This window comes from Paroedura picta, chromosome 6, assembly GCF_049243985.1.
Source record: "Paroedura picta isolate Pp20150507F chromosome 6, Ppicta_v3.0, whole genome shotgun sequence".
NCBI classification, from domain to species: Eukaryota; Metazoa; Chordata; class Lepidosauria; order Squamata; family Gekkonidae; genus Paroedura; species Paroedura picta.
The window spans coordinates 9,234,455-9,258,677 of record NC_135374.1 but is presented as its reverse complement, the minus strand read 5'-3'; the positions used below and the strand labels follow the sequence as shown (position 1 = coordinate 9,258,677).

The 24,223-nt window shown below is 45.6% G+C and overlaps 1 protein-coding gene across 12 annotated transcripts in view; it reads left to right on the top strand.

The window, feature by feature from the left end:
* The window catches only part of SYTL2 (synaptotagmin like 2), an 86,847-nt gene that overhangs the window by 40,869 nt on the left and 21,755 nt on the right, over nt 1-24,223 (top strand). For 7 of the 12 annotated variants that reach the window (XM_077341376.1, XM_077341377.1, XM_077341370.1 and 4 more), the window contains exons 4-9: nt 1,211-1,343; nt 3,888-3,969; nt 8,490-8,592; nt 11,273-12,124; nt 15,029-19,237; nt 23,211-23,312. In XM_077341376.1, the coding sequence (XP_077197491.1) occupies nt 1,211-1,343; nt 3,888-3,969; nt 8,490-8,592; nt 11,273-12,124; nt 15,029-19,237; nt 23,211-23,312 (5,481 nt within the window). The remainder of the gene's footprint in view (nt 1-1,210; nt 1,344-3,887; nt 3,970-8,489; nt 8,593-11,272; nt 12,125-15,028; nt 19,238-23,210; nt 23,313-24,223) is intronic. The other 5 variants (XM_077341380.1, XM_077341381.1, XM_077341378.1 and 2 more) reach the window with 4 other exon arrangements.

The following is a 24,223-nucleotide window of genomic DNA, read 5'->3' as shown; positions in this document are numbered from 1 at the left end:
TAGAGAGCCATCTGACAGAGAGGCTGATTCTGTGAAGGCTTAAGGGGGTGGCAGGTGACAGTGGATGAGCGAGAGGGTTGTGAGTGTCCTGCACAGTGCAGGGGGTTGGACTAGATGGCCCAGGAGGTCCCTTCCAACTCTAGGATTCTGTGATTCTATGATTCTATGAAGCTTTTCTGGTGGTAGGCACCTTTGTGCATGCATTGACTTGAGGAGGAGATGTTTTGTTTGGTAGAACCTGGCACCACCAAAAAGACACAATAATTATTTACAACATAAAAACCCTATTAAATGTACTTCTTGACCAACTGAACAGGACACTGAATTCCTGAATAGCAGCTGTGTTGGACTGACGTAACGTAATGAAGCAACCATGTAAAGGATGTATATTGTGGCACAAGGTTTTATAAGGCACTGCCCAATGTGTCAAATGCACATCCATCTACTCCTGCCTGGATGTTCCATTGCTCAGACGCTGGTCCAATTTAGCATGGGGAAAAGGCATGGTCCCCAGGGCAATTTTCCTAAGCCAAATTAGCCCTGGCACTGTCATTTGTCCTGCTTTGGAGCTGTGCTTGGAGGATTCCGTGCCTGTGACATTCCAGAATGGAGTCAATAACACGGTTCCCCCCCAGGGGGGTTGTTTTAGCTCAGGAAAATAGAAAGGATGGGGAGGCAGGGGTACCTCCCCCCCCCATTGCAGTCCTGAGATAAATCAGGCCTCTGCAGTCTTTTAAAATGGACAGTCTTCGCATCTACTGATTCTGGATGGCTTTTCAATGCAGCCTGATAATCAGGCCATTCTGCAGGGGGTTGGACTAGATGACCCTGGAGGTCCCTTTCAGTTCTATGATTCTATCTGAAAACGGATTTGGCTAAAGCAGCTGCCAGTAGATTGCTTCCCAGAGGCTGTTAAGCATTAAACATGTTTAAAAGTAGTGATGTTGTAGTAATGGATGAACGGAATTCCCCTTCGTCTTTTAGAACCTTTATTGTGCAGAGGGTAATACCGGAAGGCCATGCTATAGCTGTTTACTGCCTTAAGCAAGTGCCTGGCCTTTAGATTGCATGTCTTCAAATTGAAGTTTTTGGTTGCTTTCCTTGTTGATGACTTGGCATAATGTAGAGTTTTAAGCATGCATGGATGAAATACAAGATAAGCATCTTTTTTTGTTGTTGTTCTTTTCTATTTCCTGACCTGATATTTTAGCGGAGCTGAGTCAGAATAAGTCTGGCAGAAAAAAGAACAGCTGGGTGAACAATGTCAATAAAGAAGTCTTCATGTCCCCGGAGCCTTTTGGCGCTTTAAAAGAGACAGAAGGGGAATCGAAATCTAGTCTGAGGTTAGACACTCAAACTTGCTCTTAATTATATGTGTCCAAAATTATACCTGTCCAAGAAATAAACCAGTTCAGTCCACCATCACTTTCAGCACTGTGATGGGTATATTTTTACCTGCAGTAGAAAAGAACAAGAGCCCAGTAACACCTTAAAGACAAAGTTTATAGCAGGTAGGAGCTTTCAGGAATTGCTGTTTGCTTCTTTTGATGCACCTAGAATTTGAATCAGTTTGTCCTAAATATTGAAAGTGGAGTGATTTCAGATCCCGAATGACAATAGCAGGCAAATAACAATAGTAGTTGAATTACAATTGCAGGAGGGGTATTAGGCATGGAGAAATCAGCATTGGCAATGAGACAGGAAACCTAGGTCTCTGTTGAGTCCTGGCAGATGCATTGTCTTGGGCTCCATTGTCAGTTGCAATTCAGCATTTTACCTGGTTTATTAAGGATTGTTCTCTGTTTCTAGCTAGCCCTAACCTCTTCTCCAGGGGTCAAATGCAAGTTTTTCAAACCCCCCAAAGATCAAATGCAAGCTTTTTCAGCTGAGGATGTACAGTATTAAGATTTTGATGGAACGATTGCTGCTCACAGGACAAACATTCCTTTTTTGTTGTTCTACTATGAGCTGAAATCAGCCTGGAATGTACTGAAAAGCCATTTAACCTGGGGGGAAATCTGATTCCTGTTCACAAGATGGAAAAATAAAGCCTGTAGCTTCCAGAACACCACAGAAGACATTTGGGTGGATGAGTATTAATGTCTTGAATGGACTGAAAAAGTGTATCAAATGAATGATCACAGCTGGAGTCATGTTTTCTGGGCTCTGTGGTTGTGGACTGGTGGTTTTAGTCCCTGACATTTTGCCAGTAACTGGCTGGCATCTTCAGAGGTAGGACATGGCAAGATGGGAACCTCTCTGTGCCCTGTCCTACCTCTGAAGACGCCAGCCAGAGTTACTGGCGAAACATCAGGGACTAAACCTACCAGACCAGGACCACACAGGCTGGAAAACCCCCAACAACCTGTTGTATCGAAATTGCATTTTATCTAGTGGTTGTCATCATGTGGTAACAGCAGGAGCGTATATATAAAAGTTCTTTCTTCCATGCAGACTTTTAAACTTTTAACTCTTAAGATGATTCTGGCACTTAACAGTTTCGTAGCAACTTTCTTGAATGGATATCAGTATCTAGCTTTAATTAGGGTTTTCGTATCACACATGAACAGTTTTTTTCCTAATGAGTGAATGCCAGCTATTGGAAATTCTCCCCCCTCCATCCACATCTATTAATAGTACCTTTCTGGAAATGAATGTACCTTATTATCTTCACTGTAACCCAGTGCGCATAAGCAAGAATCACCCTTGTTTGATGTCAGGGAAGGGTTGCCCTTTTCTTTTAAATGAGTATTTAACTTGTGGTGTGGGTAGAGCCTATGGCTCACACTGCACATGATGGATAATGCACTTTCAATGTACTTTAGAAGTAGATTTTGCTGTTTTGAATTGGCAATTCCAGGCCCATTCTGCACATTTTGGATAATGCATGTTCAATGTGCTTAAGAAGTAGATTTTCCTGTTTTGAATAGGAAAATCCAGGCCCATGCTGCACATTTTGGATAATGCACAAAGACACTGAAGCATGTATGAAATGTGCCAAACTGCTTAGGTGCACCAAGCAAACAAGTTGAGCATGGAAAGACACTTTTTTTTAAGAAAAGATTTTGTGGAGTTTGTTGTTTCTATTTATTCTAAACCTCTTCAGGCATCCATAAATCCCCTCCTCCAAATTTTCTGTTGGTGCAATTGCTTTTAAAGTGAGTTTGCTTCCGATTGTGACTCTGTAGCTGTACCCACTTTCAGTCTGTTGGGATTTGACTGTATTCTGTTCACCACCATACAAAATGTTCCAGGGGCAGCCCCATTTAGAGCATATTACTGTAGTCAAGCTTAGAGATTGCAAAATCATAGGTAAATTCCATCCTTATTTAGCCAACTTTTCTGCCGCAGCTCCAGGGAAGCTGCCCAAGGTAAAAAAAACCTCACCATGGCATAAAAACATAGACCACTGAACAATTTAAAAATAATTGGAGCTATTCCCCCCCCCCCCGTGGCTATCATTTCCTCTGTCTGCCCCTTGGGAGCTTAAAACAAAACACCAGCAATTGAACATGGTTATAACAATCCAAGTTTCAGATCCTCTAAATTCCTAGTTTGGTCTTTTTTAAATTAAGCATATTGCCTTTTTCATTGCAGAGATATAAGGGGAAAGAAAGATCTTAAAAACAAAAGGACTTAGAGATCATCAAGTCCAGCATCCTGCCTCACAGAGTGGCCAACTAGTTCCTTAGAATGGTCCATCTGATGCAGCAAACTTTCTCACAGAACGAGACAGCCAGCAACAGGGCCTAGAAACTGAGGCTTTCCCCTGGTGTTGCTTCCTGACACTGGAATTCAGAAGCTTCATGTTCTCATTGTGAAACCAGTTTAATGATTTAACGTCCCTGAAGTAACTTGCTGGGGGATTTTGTTGTGTTTTTGTACAGCCCCTCTGCTTTCAGCAAAGATGCTAGCGTGTTAGCCACGACCCAGAAAGACTCAAAGAAGGCTACTGCATCGCCATTGAAGGTAGGTCTTTTGTTCTAGGGAAATCTATGATTTATTTTAACACTGAACGGAAGAAAAGACTGCATTTTTGTCAGCATGGCCAAGTGTAACCAAAATCAATGGGTTCATCAAAGGATATGTTATAAGGAAAACAAGGGGGCTTTTTGTCCGCCTTCAAAATAGCACAATGGTTGCTAATTGAAAACGCTACTGATTTGCCATAACACACGACGTCGTTGACAATCTGCAACACTCCTGAAACCGATCCGCAAAAAGCGCTTCGTTGTAGCGCTTTCAGGGAAATCCCCAAAAGTGGATTCACCCTCCGGAAAGCGCTACACTCTTGCAACCAATCTGCAACACTAGCGAAAAAGACCTGTGCGTTAACATTGTTGCGGTTTCTACAAAGTCCCTCCCCCTGGCTCTCTTCTCTGAGCTTCCGGCGAAGCGATCGCCATTTTTTTTTTCTCCGAGCGAGCGGGGATAAACGCACCAGCGAGCCTCTTTCTGTTTAGAGGCTTCCCCGGCTTCAGTCCCTCCCCTTCAGTCACTAAGCACAAACCACAGAAAAGCCCGTTTGCTGAAGTATTTTCCCTTTATTTTTTACACATTCCATTCAGCCGAAAATCGGGCCCGTGAGAGGGGGGGGGGATTTTTTTTTTTCACTCGGAGGGAGCGTGCCAACGATCAAACGATCAAACGACAGCTCAAACACACTAGGCAGCTGGATGGGTCTCTCCGTTGCAACGAATCTACACAGATTCGTTACAATGGGTCTGTTTTTTTTTTTTTTTAAAAAAAAACCTTCCTTAAAGGGAAAGGGGCTGTTTGGGAGCATGCTAACGGCTGCCCATTGGCTGCTTGACGGCCAGGGGCGGGACGAGCTTGGCAATAGCGCTTCCTTTCTAGCGATTTTTGCCGAGACCGGAAGCCTGTGGGAAACGCTACAAAACGCAACTGATTCCACTACAAAGGCAGGTATGCATAACGACGAATTCCACTATTTTAAATGGCGATTTTTCATTCAGTGACCAATTTGCAACAAAGATCCCGGTGCGTAAAGCCCCAAGGAGTTGATAACCCTGTACATTTATCCACAAGGCTAATCAAATGCCTGATGAGACTGAAAACAAGCCTGGATGAAGGCATAGTGGGGAAAGGCCTTGATATACATTTTCAGAGAGGAATTATCATGATCAGGATAAGTACAACATCTCTCCCTGGCTGAGCTTGGCAACTGGCAGGAGGGCTGAATACAGCAGGGCTGGGGAAAAGGGTAACTCTAGGAATCATCAGAAACTCTATGGTTTTACTATAGAGTTTCTGGTGATTCCTAGAGCTACCGTACATATCTTCTGGGCATTACCTCGAAGTTACATGGTGGCCTCACTATTTTTTCATTTGATTTCCCTCCCACTGCTGCTTGGGGCAGGGGGCAGGCAACTGACCTTTGTTTTTATTTATTTGTCCTCGTATTTCTATCCTGCTCCTTTCCCCCAAAGGCTCAGGGCAGGTCACAGCATACTGAATGACAAACATTGAAAAATCTACAGAAATTTAAAATGCACAGGTATTGAATTTAAAATCCCTTAAAACAGTTTCCCGAAAATTGCAAAAAACTACTGTGCTGGATGATGCAGCCTTGCTGTAAAAGAAAGGAGGAGGGCTATGTGAAAGAATTTAGTTCTCAGGTGGAAATTAGCTGGATGGGCTTAGGCAGGGAGGCCAGCTAGAATTCTGAGATCACCAAACTGTAGGCCTCAATCACAGGCCTGGCAGAGCAGCTCTGTCTTACAGGCCCTGCAGAAGAGTTGGTTCTTATATGCCGCTTTTCTCTACCTGAAGGAGTCTCAAAGCAGCTTACATTCGCCTTCCCTTTCCTCTCCCCACAACAGACACCCTGTGAGGTGGGTGAGGCTGAGAGAGCCCTGAAATTACTGAAGTTAAAGTGTTGGTTCTTATATGCCGCTTTTCTCTACCCAAAGGAGTCTCAACGCGGCTTCCAGTCGCCTTCCCTTTCCTCTCCCCACAACAGACACCCTGTGAGGGAGGTGAGGCTGAGAGAGCCCTGATATTACTGCTTAGTCAGAATAGCTTTATCAGTGCTGTGGTGAGCCCAAGGTCACCCAGTGGCCTGGTGTGGAGGAGCAGGGAATCAAATCCAGTTTAAAAGAATAGAAGTCCGCATTTCTAGCCACAACACCAAGCTGGCTCCACAGAAGCTAACTTTTCTATCTAATATAATGTATACCTTGGTAGTAGAAGGTATACAGTTTTGCACTATTAGCATAAATTCATTCTGTATGTTGCCATCTAATCATGATGAAGCATAACATATTTGGGCACACTAAATGCAAACTTAAAGGGACTCCGGGGAACGGTAGAGGACAGGAAGGCCTGGAGGATCATTGTCCATGGGGTCGCGATGGGTCGGACACGACTTCGCACCTAACAACAACAACAATAACAACAACAAATGCTTTAGGCTGATCCTGCCTTGAGCTGGGGGTCGGATTAGATGGCCTGCACAGCCCCTTACAGATTTATGATCTATGAAAATAGGATACAGGTGCAGAGGAGTAGAAAGCTGAAACAGGTACAAAATTAAAAAAACCCGCAGGTTTAAAATGACAGGATTGTCTAGTAATGTTAACTTTTCAGTATTTCCACATTCATGAGTTATAGCTATGGGGCAAAATTTTTGTCTGATCAGATAAGGGGTGACCTCATAAATGCTTTTTTGAAAACCGCCCTGGCGGGAGAGAAAGTTGGGATGCGAACCGCTTTGGGCCGTGGTCAAACCTGAACAACGGTCAGGGCTGGTAGTTCTGGTTAGACCAGAGGGCTGGGCCTGTTTCCCAAATGCATGGCAGCATTTCTTTAAAGGAACGTCCTCACTGATGTTCCAGCAGTGCAGTGTTATTTTGGTGGCCAGGTATATTCTCTCCAGTATGTTAAATACCTGCTGAACACCCAGTCGATTTGGGATCCAGCCACCTCTCTCGGTAAAGCTGCCCGGGGTGGGTGGTGTTCATATTTTACAACACGACCAACATGTGTTATTCATAACTGGAGGAACTCCCTTCAGGGCTGGTCCCTTTCACCATTGTAATCTTGCCTTTTTTATAAATAACAAGGGTGTTTCCTAGCACTGAGGATTCTGGGGAGTATATAGAGTAGAGTAGACCAGGGGTAGTCAACCTGTGGTCCTCCAGATGTTCATGGACTACAATTCCCATGAGCCCCTGCCAGCTGGAGTAGACCACATCCTCCCCCCCCCCCACGGTTCTGTATGATCTTGGTCTTTCTGTGGAAGTTTTGCTGACTTGTTAACTTAGTCAGTTCTTTAGAGCTGTACTTTTTTTTATTGCCTCAATAAAAATATGACTCCGTTGGATTTACGGGAGTGACTGTGACTCGGTTGTTAAGCGTGCTTTCTACCGAGAATGTTCACACGATGTTGTGTTTGTTCTGGACCCTACTCTTGGGCCTCCCTTGGAGGAGGGAATGTGAGGCGGCTGTGGGTGAATGCTGCCCCTGTGACCAATCCAGGCAGGGGCTGGAACAAATTTCTGCAACCCACACACTTTCCCAAACCTATGGCATTAGCTCATAAGAGATTCAGCACTATCTAGAAGGCTGAGTTACAACAACCCTTAATTTTTAACCTAAGCAATTTAATCTGTTCCACATAATATATTTCAGGTAAGGCCTTGGAGGAGGAGCTGGTCTCATGGCTTAAGTGCCACTCAGCGCTTAACACAGGACAGCTGTCCCGCCTCTAAGTGCCTCCTCCTCCAACCGGCTAGCCTGTCTGTCCAGCAGCCAGCCAATCACCTTCCGTCCCCCACCCCTGACCACCCCTCCTCCTTCCACTTCCCTCCGAGGCTCGGAGGATACAGATACCTGGTGCGTGAAAGCTGCCCCTACTGGTGAGTTCCCTTCCCAGGGGCCTCCAGCCAGCATCCCTTCCAGGTCCTGGGCATAGGGAGAGGCCATCCACAGAGTTCTTCCACCCACCCCAATCTAGTGCCCGTTGTATTAGCCCCTAGTACTAGCTATAATTCACTTCCAACCTAATTCTTCAACTTATCTGAAAACCTTGCACAGGCTGTTTTCTCTGTTTGGGTGAAAGCTTACACAGCAAACAGCATTTTCTTAATACGGAAAGAAAGAGATTTTGGTCTCCAGTATTGTTGTTGTCGTTATTTAGATTTCTAGCTCACCTTCCTTTGAAGACTCAAGGAGGGTTAAATAAAAATATAAATTCCAATATAAAAGCCAATTTCCAATAACTGTATGATCAATTAGAAGATGGTAGCCATTTCCTGAAACAACACTCCACCAGCAGTGCAATAGTATAATATCCATTAACTTGTATAATACCCATCTCATAACTGCCCCTTTATTTTATTCTAGAGGGGTTTTTCTTACTCTATCTGACGCTTTTTCCTAGCCATGCTGCTTTTCTTCCTTTCTTGGCTCTTCCCTAATACTGTCTGTTAAGCATCGACTTATGCAGATACTTCGTTTTGTTCCAGGAAAGGAAGAATCCGTTCAACAACTCAGAACTATCCGAAAGCGATGCAAAAAGTCAACGCTCCAAACCTGGAATTTCTTATTCGTCAGAGGCGTCAAAGAAGGGTGAATACTTTTTAAAAGATCCACATTGCCTTTATAGAGTCACTGAAGAATCTGAGCAAGTCATTGCTTGCATTTTTTCCGGTTCGTGTTAAGGACACTCTGTTCTCATGAGGTTTCCCAGGAATGTTGTAGGGCATTTTTGCCGTTTTGTTGAGCATGCCGCTGGACATAAATCAAAGTCATACAGAGTAAATTACAGGAAAGCCAGAAGAAAATATATTTGATATATTTGCTATGCCTAACTCTTTTACAGTGCCAAACTATAATCATTTGCTGCAAGAATAGATTGGTTTTGGCCTCAGCTGACGCGATATATTATTGTAGGGGGGAGGGATGTTGCTCAGAACAGAATGCAGAATTTTAAAGATGAGGAGGGAGCTCTTTTCGTCTTGGAACTGTGGCATGGAAGGTGAAAGAGGCACCTGTCTCTCCCAGCACCATTTCGAGAAGCTGAAATGACCACTGGCAGGGAATTATTTTTATAGCTTCGGAGCAGCCATGTGGAGCATTCCGAGCACTAGCTGCTTCAAAGTTTTATTTATGTATAATCATACTGGTTTTCTGCCCTATCTCCTGAGACTTGGGGCAGATTACATCATGATCACATCACATCACATATAAAGATAAAATATACAGTTAAAATATACAGTTATTTGTATTGTTCCTGTTTGATGTTAACCGTCCTGAGCTTTCGGGGAGGGCAGCATATAAATATAACAAACAAATAAAATATAAAACTTTACTAAGTTAAATACCATTACAATCTAAAAGCAAAAATTGAATCCTCAATTGCCCAGTTTCTTCTGTTTAGATGATTTTAAACAGCTCTGAGACTCCTCCAGGCAATGAAGAGTGCGGAACACAAAACAGCTCTTCTTCTGATTACTCAGAAGGAGGAAAGAGGAGGGGTGGGGTCAGGGGACATAGCAGCCCTACTGATATATCAGTTCGGGGCTTTGACACAGAGGCCAGCATAATTGCTTTAGGATGCATTTATTTGGGCTGATCCTGCGTTGAGCAGGAGGGTTGGACTAGATGGCCTGTATGGCCCCTTCCAACTCTAGGATTCTTTGATTCTATGATTCTATAATTCAGATTTTGTTGTGGGCCTGGTAGAACAGCTCCGTTTTACAAGCCCTGTAGAACTGCCCAATGTCTCAATTTTAAGCGTGTTCCACCAGGCCAGGGGTGAGGGCCAAAAAGACCCTGTTTCTGGTTGAGGGCTGGAGATCCTGAGCAGATTTTGCCCGCTGGATCTTCAAACTCTTTGGGGGACATACGGTGAAGCAACTAATTCCTTGCTGGGAGTGGGGTTCAGCTTCTGGAAACATTGGCATGGGTGGGAACCTTCCACTGCACAGTTCCAAGCCTAAAGGGCTTCTTCTGATCTTCAGAATGATGTTCTCAGTAGCCTCAGGGAACAAGGGGCAGGGCAGGCAAACCCAGATGCCGCTCACCCCAAACCCAATTCGTGTCTAGTTTGACCGTATCCTCGCTATGGCTCCCAGCATCCAAGCTTGCTTTTGCATCGCATACCTAGCTTCAATTTGCTCTCTTTCTTGGCCTCAGGTTCTCTGCCCGTGCGGGTGGCACAGTGAACAGGGTGACAGAGGGACAGGATGGGCTGCAGCCTTGTGGGCAGGGGGGAAGATCACATTTAGAACATGTTTTCTTGCAGGGGGGAAGAGCCGTATGGAAGAGCGGTATATAAATCTAAAATAAACAAATGAATAAATAAACAAAAGAAAATCTTCCTGCAAATTGAAACCAGCCATTCAAGGGAGGGGCTGTGGCTCAGGGGTAGAGCATCTGCTTGGCATGTAGAAGGTGACAGGTTCAATCCCTGGCACCTCCAGGTAAAAGATCTGGTGCTAGGCAACGTGAAAGACCTCTGCCAGAGACCCTGGAGAGCTGTTGGTAGTCTGAGTGGGCAACACTAACTTTGATGAGCCAAGGATGTACACAGGGACATGTTTTAAAAAAAAAACACCTTCCCATTATTGCAGTCTATAGTTGGATTATTCTACTGAATATATTATTATTATTATTATTATTATTATTATTATTATTATTATTATTATTATTATTTCAATTTATATCCCGCCACTCTCCATAGATTCATGGTGGGTGACATAAAACCAATAAAACCCCCATAAAACCCCCAATAAAAGAGTCGCAACTCCTAATATCCTAAAACGCAAGAGACCACACAGCCCCCATTCTTCCCCCATTCTACAGTCAATCGTCATAGGGTGGAGATTCGTAGGGTTGCCATCTCCAGGTGAGGAAATCCTTGGGGATTTGGGGGGCGGGCTTTGGGAAGGGGTGGGAACTCAGTAGGATATAATGTCAGTGGGATATAATGCCATTCCAAAGCGGCCATTCTCTCCAGGACCTGTCACCCGGCTCTCTGTTGTAATTCTGGGAGCTCTCCAGGTCCCACCTGGAGGATGGCAACCCTAGCTGCACATGTCACCTGCTGAAGCAGAAGCCTTGAGAGCCGTCCTATCTCATTAAATCAAGTCTATCTTGAGGAACATGCCAATGTCATTCCATCTGCAAGGCATACCAAAATGCCCTTCCGTACATTTCTTTTTGGCAACGGCGGGATCACTATTTGCGGCTTGTTTTTACCCTTTCCTTTGTGTGCGTGTTTGTGTGTGTGCGTGCTGTCTTGCAGATTCCCTCCCGCCTTCGGTAGAAAACCAACCCGAGGTAAACGTAAAAAACAAAGAGCACGCAAACAAAGAGCTGGATGAGGGACTGAGGCAGGCAGGGAAACCGCCAGTACCCAAAGCGAGGAAGAACGTCCACAAGACATCCGACACCAGCGTGAAGAGCGACGAGTCATTCCCCAAAGTGCCTAGAAGGGTCAAGCCAGGTAATGCCCAAGGAACACCGCCCAGGAGCATCCTGAAACGCAACTCAAGTTCTAGTTCCACCGATTCCGAGGTCCTCCGCCTTAGCCAAACAGCGGACCTCCCCTATAAAAACGGGCTACCGGCTTCGACGATCCTCGAAGGGGTGCCGGATAAGAACCGCCCTCTCAGAAGGCAGCCGGAAGGATTCTCTCAAAACTCTTTGGAAAGGGCCAAGCAAGTTAGATTTTCCGCGAGTGTAAGTAGGAAAGGACGTCCGCCCAGCCTTGAGCTGCACGAGGGGAAGGAATCAGGGGAGTTCAACTTGTTAGACTCAGACTACAGGAAGACCGGTGACGGTCCAGCGTCCAGGTCAGATGCAGGTCCGAACGAGCCGACTTCTCCGATAAACCCGTTGGCCTTCCGTTCCACAGATCCCAATGGCCAAGTTGAGGATCAGGCTATGCCAAAAGAAGGAACGGCGGATGGATCCCGTCAACCATCTGACCCCTCGAAGTCCCAGAAAAGCCCGCCTGCAGAATGCACAACTCCCAATGATTCTTCTGGCAAGATTGTTCCCAAAGTTTTGAAAGACTCAAGCGTGGCTGAAGCAAAGCTTGACATCAAAGCTGAGCAGCGGAGCCCTGGTACGGATGTCGCGCAAAGCTCCGCTGGTAAGCCATGAAGTGAAGCCAAAAATCCAATTCTCCACTTGCCTTCCATGTAAAAAGCTGCTTCTGCTATGTTTGCAAGCGCCAAATAATGCTATTTGCTTGTTTTGCTAATTTTTCATCTTTGCCCAGGCATTGAGGAGTCTGTGATTCAGGGCATAGCCCGTTGAGCTCCTATTGCTGCCAGCGGTTAGGTCAGATAATGCTTTCGACAACCGGTTACTTGCAACACAGTCTTGTGTGGAGTTACAACAGGATTCCAATAGGCTTAGGGGGAAGATAACCCTACGGGGGAGATAACCATAAATCTTGGTGGCAGGAGGGGCTATCAAGTCGCAGCTGATTTCTGGCGAAATTTCAAAGCAAGCGACAAGGGCTTAATCTGCACCTACTTTGTTTATTCCTTTGTGGATCCTGCTGAATCCAGATCCATTTGAACTTGGGTCTTCCTCTCCCCCCCCCCATTGATACAGAAAAGTGTTCTGCATGTGGTTAGGGAAGCTCAAAAGGGGTGGGGCAAACACAGCAGGAGCCTCTTTTTTTCTTCTCTTGAAGGGGGGATTGGAGACAGCAGAGGAGGGGGAAAAAACCAAGAGGCAAATCTCTACTGAGAGAAGATAAGGCTTCTGGAGCTTCTGCTGAGAGAAGTTAGGGTTTCCCCTTTAAGGCAAGCTTGCAGCCTGGGAATGAGGAAGCCTTTGAACTGAAGCCTTGGCCAATCTGGGCTTCTCTGACATGGAGGCTCAACCGCAAGTTCAGAACAGGGAGAGATCTGCATGCTTTCTCATGCCGATTTTTCAAATATTGAGGGTTATATCCACTCCAGGATATTGCGGGGGAAAGGTAGGGTCACTCTGGATCAATCATGCTTGTTACAGGGGGAAAATTTAAATCGCCCAAAATCAAAACGGAAATCGCAATCAGTGGAGACGGCAGGGACTGAATCAACCTGGGATTGGAATAAAAGCTCCATACGGATTCAGCCAAGCTCAAGTGGTTTGTCCTTGCCCTGCCTCTGCGTAGCAACCCTGCAATTCCTTAGTTGACTCCCGTCCAAGTGCTAGCCAGTGTTGACTCTGCTTAGCTTCTAAGATTGGACAAGGTCAGACTAGGCTGGGCTCTCCAGGGTGGGAAACCTTGACCAAATGTGAGGATTCTAATAATTGGTGACTAACCTTTCCTGTGCAAGAGTTGGACTTCCTGTTCTTGTGGCATGAGGAGGCCGGGCTAGACCCTTCCGGAGCCGCTCCCTCACATGCCGTGTCTCTTGTTTCGATTCCCAGATATAAAGCAGTGTGGGGCATGCTGATAAAGTGGTGTCTGCCCCCCTGCCTTGCATAATTGGCTGTCGTCAGTGGCTGTGGGGGCAGGGGTACATACACGCTGCGTGACATGACCTGGTATGCCTGAAGGCATAGAGACCTGGGCTGATTCTGCAGTTACTTTGTTTTTTCCATTGTGGACCCTGCTGAATTCAGATTGATTTGAACTTGGGTCTTCCTCTGTCTCTCCCCCCCCCCCCAATTGAAACAGAAAGTGTTCTGCACTTGACTGGGGAGGGGTGCCAATTGCAGCAGGAGTTTCTTTTTTTTCTTGAATGTGGGGAGGAGAGGATTGGAGACAGCAGAGGAGAGGCAAATAAAGAGGCAAATAAATAAAGAGGCAAATCTCAGCCCCTTAGCAGAGTGCACAATTATTATTATTATTATTTATTCGATTTGTTACTCGCCTCCCCCCGGAGGCTCAAGGATTAAAGCACAGCAGATTATGTGGGTACGCAAGTAAGAATCAAAATAACAGAGGCTCTTATATTTTCAAACGATTCAGAATTCTTTTATTATATGAATTCCATTCTAAGAACAGTGCGGAGACTCAGTTTTCATGAAATCTAAATCAGTAGTCCGCAACCTTTTTAAGGCTGCAGACCGGTGGGGTGGGAGGGTGATCCATGCGCGGCCGCAAATGCACATGCGCAGCACTCCCGCGCATGTGCACATGCGCTGGCGGCCGCTCTTCCCTCTCCCCCCCTCTCGCAAAAAGAACCTCGCCGGGCCGCAAGCTAATCAGCCGTTGGTGGTTGGGGACCACTGGTCTAAATAACTGGGATGGATGGAGATTTGTATGTTATTTGTTAGCTCAAGGCTTTCTCCACCCTGGGTTTTCATGATGGGGTGGGTGTTAATTAACTTTTAATATATTTTTTAAATGTGTTAAACATTTATCGGGTGATATAACCACATATGGTCATTTTGACCTCCCCAATGGCTAATGGGTTTCCCAAAGGGGTGGGTGTTAATTAACTTTTAATATATTTTTTAAAATGTGTTAAACATTTATCGAGCGATATGACCATATATGGTCATTTTGACCTCCCCAATGGCTAATGATGGGCCTGGAGGGGGTGGGAAGGGAAAGGGGAGGGGCCCCTGAGTGGGCGTGTCCACAGCTCTGCTTCCCAACCATCTTCTGCACGATGGCGCCACTTCTGGGGTTTCTCAAAGCCTGAAGGATGTTTCAGGGGTTTGTCAACGGGAGCTGCTTGGGATCAATCCCTGTCTCTTTCTCAGCCTAACGAGCGTCACTTTTGTGACATTGTCTTGGGGGTACAGTTTGAAAGGGAGAACCATGTACGTCGCTCTGGAAGGGTGACATTCAAGCGTACCGGATGGGTAAGTGAGGGGAACGGTCCCGTCCTCCTGCACTGGCTGGTGCCGAGATGTTGAGACTGCGCCTTATTTCTTATTTTATGGCCTTCTAAGCCGGTTTCATTTGTCTTGCCCTGCCAGGAATGGCTGTTTACTCCTGTGCCTCATAACATTGTTACTGGTGATATTACTGTTATCGTTAGCTAGCTGGGCAGCTCGCCTTTCAACAAAACGTGCTTCTTGGCTCCATGTCTCATTCCAGGTCAGGAGGTGCCGTCGGCTAATACGGAAGACCCTCGGGCCCCAGGCGCCGTCTCCACCGACCTTGAACAAGGTAAGCCTGTTCACCTTGACGGTCCGAATGCTCAAACTCCTTCCAGATCCGACAGACACTCTGCCGAAGCCTCGAAGGCAGCCGATGAGTCCATATCCAAAGTACTCGACTGGTTCAAAAGGAGTTCCAGTACCGACAGCGAAGGCGGCGTGTCGTCGCCAGCCTCTCAAGAGAGGGAACCCGTGCAGGAGGCGAGCATGACCAAGACAGGAGAGATGACCAGAACGAGAGAAGAGAATGGTCCCAGGAGGGATCTACTGAATGAAGATGCTACTGTACATGAAAGCAAAGGGCTGTCTAGCAAGGACTCTCGATTCCATGATGGAGACAGCCAGCCGGAGGTACTGTCCCTTGCTCAGACTAGATATCCGGAAGAACGGAGCCTCGGCAGTCAAGGCAAAGAAAGAGACGCTGCAGATTTGAGTGACCAGGGGAGCGTGCATTTTCCGATTGCTGGCCAGGGAACGAATGATGCAAATAAAACACACTTTTTGGAAGCGGCTGTTGGAGAAAGAAAAATGGAAAGTGAAAATGCCGTGTCCGGAGAAGCAAAGGTGGCTGAAGGCATAAAGCTGGACTTGAATGTTGATTCTTCTGTGAAAGAAAGGGAAGCGGGGAATAATGCTCTGGCTGATGGGGAGGGAAGCATTAAATCTCCTGGGCAAGAGAGGAGCTTTGAGCATCCATCTGGAGTGCTTCGGAAAGAGCCAGAAGGACAAGAGGCCGGCTTCCTAGCGAAGGGAATCGTCCAACCCGAAGCAGATGCCAACAGAGGAAATCCACTTGGAACCCCGCAGCCAGAAATCAAACAAGCTTCTCCGACAGGGGATCGGAAGAAAGTAAAGGACATTAGGGCTTTTTGGGAAAGAGAGCGGATGAGCCCAAAGGCTGGGCCTAAGGAAAGTGAAAATGCATCCATTAATAAAGTGTCTCAGATCTATAACGGAGGAATCAGCAAAGTAAAGCCAGCTTCTGAATCTTCAGGGCATGTTAGGGGTGATTCTGACAACAAGCAAGGTCAATATAATTTGGTTACCTTCAGAAGAGTAGAACTGAGTGATGATTCTGAACCTAATGACGTTGACTTGTCTTCGGGAAGAATTAGACCAGAGCCAGTTGATAAATCCAAAGGGGGACATGTTTTTACCAGATCAAGCAAAACACTTCCAAGTGACCGGAAGAGTACTGAATTTACGGAAGCCTCAGATGCAGATAACTTGCAGTTAAGACATCCATCATTCTCTCCCAAAAAGGAAGGTTTCAAGTCAAGTATTTTGTCCAAAGACCAGCCTGCCCCTGCTCTGCCACAAAAGCCCAACTTTACAGTCCATTCCTTGAAGGAGAAAGTCAATGAAGAATCCAAATCCGAAATGCTCAACCCTTCACAGTTCCGAAGCCTGAGAAGTTTTTGGGACGTTGGAGTGAAACCACAGGATGTGACTGACGGAACCAAAGAAAAGAGAATCCCGCATAACAATTCTATGGGAACTTATCAGAGGCAGTCGAAGGAAATAAAAGGAGTCAGAGGAGGGACTGGCCAGGTCTCTTGGGCTGAAGAAGAACAGAAAAGTCAGGCCAACCAAGGTTTTTTAGAAGCAACTCCCAGCCAACCTTTGTTAGCGAATTCATTGCCAAGGAGAAATTTACAATTTGTCCCCAAGGAGGACGGCTTCTTGGTAGAGCTGGACGATTCAAAACCCGTGGGAACGGAGACATGTCCAGGGAAAGAAGTGGAGGAATATGTAGAGAAAACAGCTGCCCAGTCGAAAATGCAACCAATCCAGTTTAATAGCAGCTTCCGGAAATTACTGACACAAAGATCTCAGGATTCCTCACCGGTTGACCTACTGTCTGTTGAAAGAGGAGGTCCTGAAGAAACAAAGGGTAAGACCATCCAAACTATCCAACATGGGGGTGTTCCTGCAGACTTTGATAACAACATTGGTCCTTCAGCAAGTGAGATTGTGGAAACTGCACACCGAACTCGGGTCCCACCCAAAAAGGATGCAGCTTCTTTTAATGTTGGCATAGAAAGACTGCTCAAGGAAGCTCTGGATGCAAAACCCTCTTCAGATCATAGTGTAGCAGTGAGTACTTCAAAGCAATCTGCTCCTGTGTTGGAGGAGAGAGGTTTTTATAATAAGGTGATGCAACTCAGCCACAATGCTTATCCCACCGACCAGACCAAGAGGGATGTGGTCTCTCAAAGTTTAGGAGAATGTGACTCCACCTCAGATCAAAATGTTAGATTGAAAGCAACAAAGGGGAATGTCCTTAAGGAAACAGGAGATTTAAACCCAGGGCTTTGGAGAACCCTTCCCCAAGAGGAAGACCCAAAGTGTCTGGACGATGTTTCTTCTCGGAAAGGAGTCCTCCAGATTCCATCACCAGCACAGATACAGGTAGATCCTCATCTTGCTGTTCTGAAGAGAGCAAAATCTCCTGATGAAGAAGTTTCAGAGACTGTCACAGAATCCAAGGTCCCGAAAAGGGAAAGCCCTGATTTGAAGTCCAGCCTACTGGGTCTTCTGCAAGAATTTTCAGAACTGCCTTCCGTTTCACCAAAAACAGAGAGCATTTTAAAAAAGGCATTTGGTGGTGTTCCCAGAGAGGATCAGCAGATGTTTTATAAGCAAGTGATGGAGACGTCAACTCTTCCTTCCCCCCCAATGACCCATCTTTCAAGACAGGCCAACAGAGAAACAATAGAGAAAACGATTGACATGTTTGGTAGGAAGAAAGAGGAACCAAATGGAGAGACAGCCATGAAAAGCCTCAGAGTTCAATCAGATAATCAGGATAATGAAGATGTTACTTCTGTTGGTGAACTTGTGGACCTGCAACCCAAGGAAGTAGCTGAGACGGTAGTGAAAACAGTTAAACCAAATTCATTAGAACCAACCAGATTCAAGGACAGTTTGCGTCAGTTGCTCAAGGAGGACTCTCCGGTTCTTCTGAAAGACATTGAGTTCCCTAAACCAGTGCATGCATCATTGTACCCCAACCCAAGTGTCAGTTCAGTTGATGATAAGGGTATGCTACCTTCTCAAGAAATCGATGAATCTATAGAAAAAGCAACTGTTCCTTCCAATTCTGTATATGGTGAATTCAAAATTAACTTCCAGAAATTGCTCATGGAAGACACAGAATTCCATCCCACCGGTCAGGAGAGCACAAATGGCAACAAGGTGAAAAAAGCAACCAGTGACGAGAGTGAACCAAACCAGGCTGCAGATTTAGCTGGCCAACAAGACACGGGTCTTCAAGAAATTGAGGAAAACGTGAACAAGACTGTTGCCCCATCCAAGCTGCAGCAAAATGAATTTAATTCTGGCTTACAGAAGTTGCTTGCAGAAGTTTCCCAGATGTCTTCTGGTCAAGTACAAGAGTTAGCTGGAAAACTGAAGGAAAAAATGCAGGCTAACCGGGGCGTGGAGGAAGCAGTAGACCTTCCCCATAACATTGTGGTGCAATCAGCTGCCCCAGTAGGTGATACTATATTCAGGTCTCACCCAGAAAAGGAAAACTCAGATGCTTCTTCACAATTCTCCAAAGAAGGGAACCAGGAAGTGCCTGATGACTCGTTGTCTCCATCAGAAAATGGAAGTTTATCGGTAGCAGTGCCAGCATCGCTTCAGGAGACATCGAATGCCTATCGTACTGAGGTTAAAATACCACTTAAGGGAAAGAATTCCAAGCAAGATGGCCAAGTTCCAGCAGATGCAGTGATAACTGTTGTCCCAGGAAAAAATTTGTTCTTCCAGAAAACGCTACAGGTTAACCCGCTCTCAACTGAAGCCCCACTTCCAGGAAAGGAGGAGTCTTCTCCAAGAAATGCCCAGGCAGAAGAGAGAGAGACTGGCTTTGACAGAGATAGAGATGCAGGAGAGGTCTCCAGAGCAAGTCTAACCTTCAGTCGTGGAAGTAGAGACATGATCGTACCACTCAAGTCCCAACGAGCAAGCACCCCCCTTGCAGAACAGGAAACCCCTCCACGAGTGAGCCAAGGCGAGCTGATACTTGCCGCTCGTCACGGTGAGGATGATGAAGATGAAGATGAAGATGCCAGGAGTTTTGGGTCAGATTTTTCTGACGAGAGCATCAATTCCCTTCCAGAGATCAAAAGAAGTTCAACACGTGAGCAAGTTTTTGGATTCTTAATTCCGTCATTGTGAAATTATTGTTCCTTTTTTTTTTAATTAGAAAGTTAACTGAATGTTTTTGCTTTCCCAAGGAAAGGGAATATTAATTTTGGAAAGTTTTAGTTGCCACTTCTCCAAGATGCGTTTCTAAATGTTTGCTATATGACACATGATGTTTTTTTTGTATTTGTTTTTAGAATTACCTCAGCGTGTCAGTCTATGTATACAAAGGTAGACATTTTCAGGGGGTAACCATGTTGGTTTGTAGCGGAACAACTAGACTCAAGTCCGGTAGCACCTTAAAGACCGATAACATTTTCATCAGATAATGATATCAGCTTTCAATACTGACTAAAGGAGCTCTTACACTTGAAAGCTCATATCCTGAAAATCTAGTTGGTCTCTAAGGTGCCACTGGAGTTAGATCTAACAAGAGAGCCATGCATTTGCTCCCAAAACAATGGCCAGCATTCTCAGGAAACACTGTTAATATTGCCCCGGTGCCCAAGGTTGACAGACTAAGTATCACAGGAAAGTGCACAACCTGGTTAAAGAGTAAATAAAACTTCTTCTTCTTCTTCTTCTTCTTCTTCTTCTTCTTCTTCTTCTTCTTCTTCTTCTTCTTCTTCTTCTTCTTCTTCTTCTTCTTCCTCATCCTCTTCCTCTTCCTCTTCCTCTTCCTCTTCCTCTTCTTCCTCTTCCTCTTCCTCTTCCTCTTCCTCTTCCTCTTCTTCTTCTTCTTCTTCTTCTTCTTCTTCTTCTTCTTCTTCTTCTTCTTCTTCTTCTTCTTCTTCTTCGTTTATTTCCCGCCATTCCCGGGAAGCTGGCTTGTGGAGAGTTACAATCTCAGTCCATAGACAATAAAATCCCCAATAAAACCCCATTAAAAACATTAAATACAAGACATAAAATACAACATGGTGGCACAACTCTTCCCACCATCACAACTCCCAACAGGAGAGATGAGAGGGAGCCATAACTGAACACCATCAGATGCTCAAGTGGACGTATCTACTTTATTTATGAATTAACATAATGCAGGGGAGAGGCAGAGATAGTTCCTAACTACATGACCAGCTGATGGAGGGAGATAGACTCAATTATGGTTTACAAGAAGATTCAGGAAATCGCCCCTAGGACCGTTTATGCACTGGGAAATTCACTTCCCCAGCTCACATGCAGGAGTACCAATCGGGGGCAGATGAGGCACACTGGGCCAAATGCTCCCCCGTGTGGTTGCAGGAAGAGGTGGGGCAACCTGCCACGACTAAAACTCCAGCCTGCAGCCTGGCATGAAATCTCCAGTGCATAAATGGTCTAAGAGAAGCTATCTAGAAGCATACAAGGAGCAAACTTCCATAAAAAGCTTGAACATTTGTGGAAAGTTCGTGCAGATTGATGTGCAAAGAACTTGACTTCACGAAAGAGAAACTGGCCAGAACTCATGAAATTTGGCTTGTGGGCTGGTTCGTACCCATCCCTATTCTTTAATAACTACTTTATAGCTGACACAAGGCTGCAGCTAAAAATAGGAGCCCCATGTCAAGAGAGCTCCTCAATTACTTACTCAGCTTTCTCTTCCTGTGTGTTTTCTCCCTCCCCTTCCAGTCAACATCTGTCAGTGAGTCAGGGAAGAAGAGAAATCCAGGGACGGTGCTTAGAAGAAAAGATCTACGTTGTAGTTGAATTGAGTATGCTTCAAAGAAGGCCAGTCATGATAACACGCTAAATGAACTCAGATTTGAGTACAGAAGCACTAGAGACCAAAAGAAATTCCTCATTGTTCTATAAGGTGCTAGTGGACTCAAATCTAGCCATTCAGCTACACAGCAACATGGCTACCAACTGAAATTCTCTGAACAGAACTCCATTAACATTGGTGATTGTCAAGTTTTGAGGCAGGGTAGAATTGCGGATCTGGGTGCTATCCACTAACATCTGCCAGAGAGTTCCTTCTGCATCTGCTTCTGGGAAGCTACCATGCCACATCCCAGCTAGGCAGGATTAAATTGATGCTCATGGGAGCTAAAACACAAGCTGGCACCTTTTCTGGTGCCCACCACGTCTTTTCACGAAGTGGTCAGGTATGGCTTTTGCCCAGCAGAGCTTCTGACTGACTACTTGAGATTTAGAATCATAGAATTATAGAGTTGGAAGGCGCCATACAGGCCATCTAGTCCAACCCCCTGCTCAACGCCAGATCAGCCCTAAGCATTCTAAAGCAAATTTGATTGGATATTGCTAAGGAAATTGTTTTGAGGCTGGTTTTGCCTCCTCTAAACTCCATTTTGTTGCTGCGCCCACCATGCTGTGCTAGTATTCTAAATGTGCCTGCAGGCCCGCAAAGGTTGGGGACCCCATCTTGGCTAATGGTTTCCGCCATTGTGATACAGATGCTCCTGCAAATGTGCAAATAGAGCATGGAGGTGCAAGCTTTTCCTTGTCTTTAACAGAGCAAGGAGGGCAAAGGAAATTTGTATCCCAAAGCATCAGAAGTTACACCAATGTGACCTTCAAAAATCCAAACAGCTTGGGGAGGAAGCTGTGGTAAAGCGATAGAGTATTCGTTTGGCTTGCAGGAGGTCCCAAGTTCAATCCCTGGCATCTCCAGATAAACGGATCAGTTAGTAGGGGATGTGGAAGACCCCTGCCCGAGACCCTGAAGAGCTGCTGCCGGTCTGAGTAGACAATTCACTCCTTGAGGGACCAGGAGTCTGATTCAGTAGAAGGCAGTGTCATATGTACATTTGGTTCTTAGCAAAGGTATTATTTCTTCTGCACCAGGTATCTCAAAACACTCTAATTTGCAAGGTCATTAAAATTGTTGATTCACTCCCCACACCCTGCTCAGTAACTCTGTAAGTGACTCCCTCCTAAGACTGCCAGTTCTGGGTTGGGAAATACCTGATGACTTTGGGCGTGGAGCCAGGAGTGGGCGGGATTTGGAATAAGGAGGGACCTGAGTAGAGTATAATGCTGTGGTTTCCACCCTCCATTGTCTCCAGGGGAACTGATCTCTGTTGCCAGGAGATGAGCTTATAATTCCAGGGGATCCCCAGGTCCCACCTGGGGGCTGGTATCCCTATCTCCTTCCCATCCTGCAGTCCTGCATGCATGTTATGTTGTTTTTAAAAGGAAGTAATGCACTAAAACGGGATGTCTGTTGTGGGGAGAGGAAAGGGAAGGCGACTGGAAGCCACTTTGAGACTCCTTCAGGTAGAGAAAAGTGGCCTATAAGAACCAACACTACTTCTTCTAAAAGGGAATGGGAGGGTTTGAAAACAGCATGCAGGTTGGAGGAAAAGCTGGATCCATTCTACTAACCTTGGTACTTTCATCCAACACAAGAAGGTGTTGGGTTCTTGTGGTGGCAAAGAGCTCTTTGCACTGGAGTAAAGGACCGTCTTGAGTGGGCTGGATCTGTAGGATTCATCTGGTTCACTTTTTAAGGAAAAGAGATAAATAATTTCCGTAAAATCATAAGCAGCCGTAATAGATGTACCATCAGGTATTCCTGAAAGAACACTCATTATTGAACCTCAAAAAGTTCTGCAGTAGGGGTGGCCAAACCGCGCCTCTCCAGCTGTCCCCGGACTACAATTACCATGCTGGGAGGGGCTCATGGTAATTGTAGTCCATGGACAGCTGGAGAGCCAAAGTTTGGCCAATGGAGAAGTTGTGGCAGATCCAGAAGGGTTTTCTGTCCATTAAAATGCAACCACTTGGTTGCCCAAGTTGATCCAGGAAATGGTATTGCCTTTTAAATGTTTCCGCACCATCATCCAGATCCCAAATGTGGCAGCGTTTGAACTGCTTCATCATTAGCTGCTAGAACTGCAAGGGGGCTGGTGAGAGAGAGCATGCCTTGTAAAAACTTGGATTTTTAAAAGATTTTGGGGGACTTCACTTGCTTGTGACACAAAATATCTGTGTTTTGTGCAGTGTTCATGTATTTTGTCTTAAAACAGGTACGGCAGAGGACCCTAACCCTGTTCTGGAGGCTTTGAAAAGGAGTTCAAATAGGCAAATTCCTTCAAAAAGTCTAGAGGACATACCATCAGCCACATCAAGTGAGCAAAAAGTTTCTCTTCCGTGTCCCTGAAGGGGACCCCCTACTTAAAACGCTTTTCCTCTCGGCCACCAAAGTAGTTCTTTAAGTGGTTTTTGGAAGGACTGAGCACCCATATGTATTTAGTAAAAATCAATTAATTCACTATTGGTATATTTGGGGCTTTGACAAAACCACATGAAGTCCGCAGTGGACGCTTGGGCTGTTCTGCTAACTGATGTTCTAAAGAGGTTTTGGGGCGAGTGCTTTGCTTTCTTGCTTCTTCAAGTGGCATTGTAGATTCATAGAATCATAGAGTTGGAAGGGACCTCCTGGGTCATCTAGTCCAACCCCCTGCACTATGCAGGACACTCACAACCCTATCGCTCACCCACTGTCACCTGCCACCCCCTTGAACCTTCACAGAATCAGACTCTCCGTCAGATGGTTCTCCAGCCTCCGTTTAAAAATCTCCAAAGATGGAGAACCCACCACCTCCTGAGGAAGCCTGTAGCTTTTCCAAATCCCAAAGCATGCTTGGTGTCCAGTGGTAACCCAATTTGTACTTCTGGTGCCATGGTCCAAGTAAAACTAGTGGTGTGGCCCTTGCGTGGCCTGTGTTAGCTGTTTGAGGTAATAAAATGCCACTATGTCTTGACTTACACTGTCTGGTTCTGCTCGATGCATAGCTTGTTTGACTGCTACAAGTACACCAGTGGTGGGCATGAAGGAGAAACATGGTCACGGAAAGTACATTCAAGTCATGGCCAACTTATGGCAAACTTGCAGAGTTTAAAAGGCAATAGATGAAGAGAGTTGGTTTGCCATTTCTTGACTCTGCCTAGCAACCCTGGTGGTTCCGTGGTTGAGTGCTGACCAGGAGCTAACCCTCCTTAGCTTCTGAGGTCAGGGATGTAGGAATATAAATGGGAC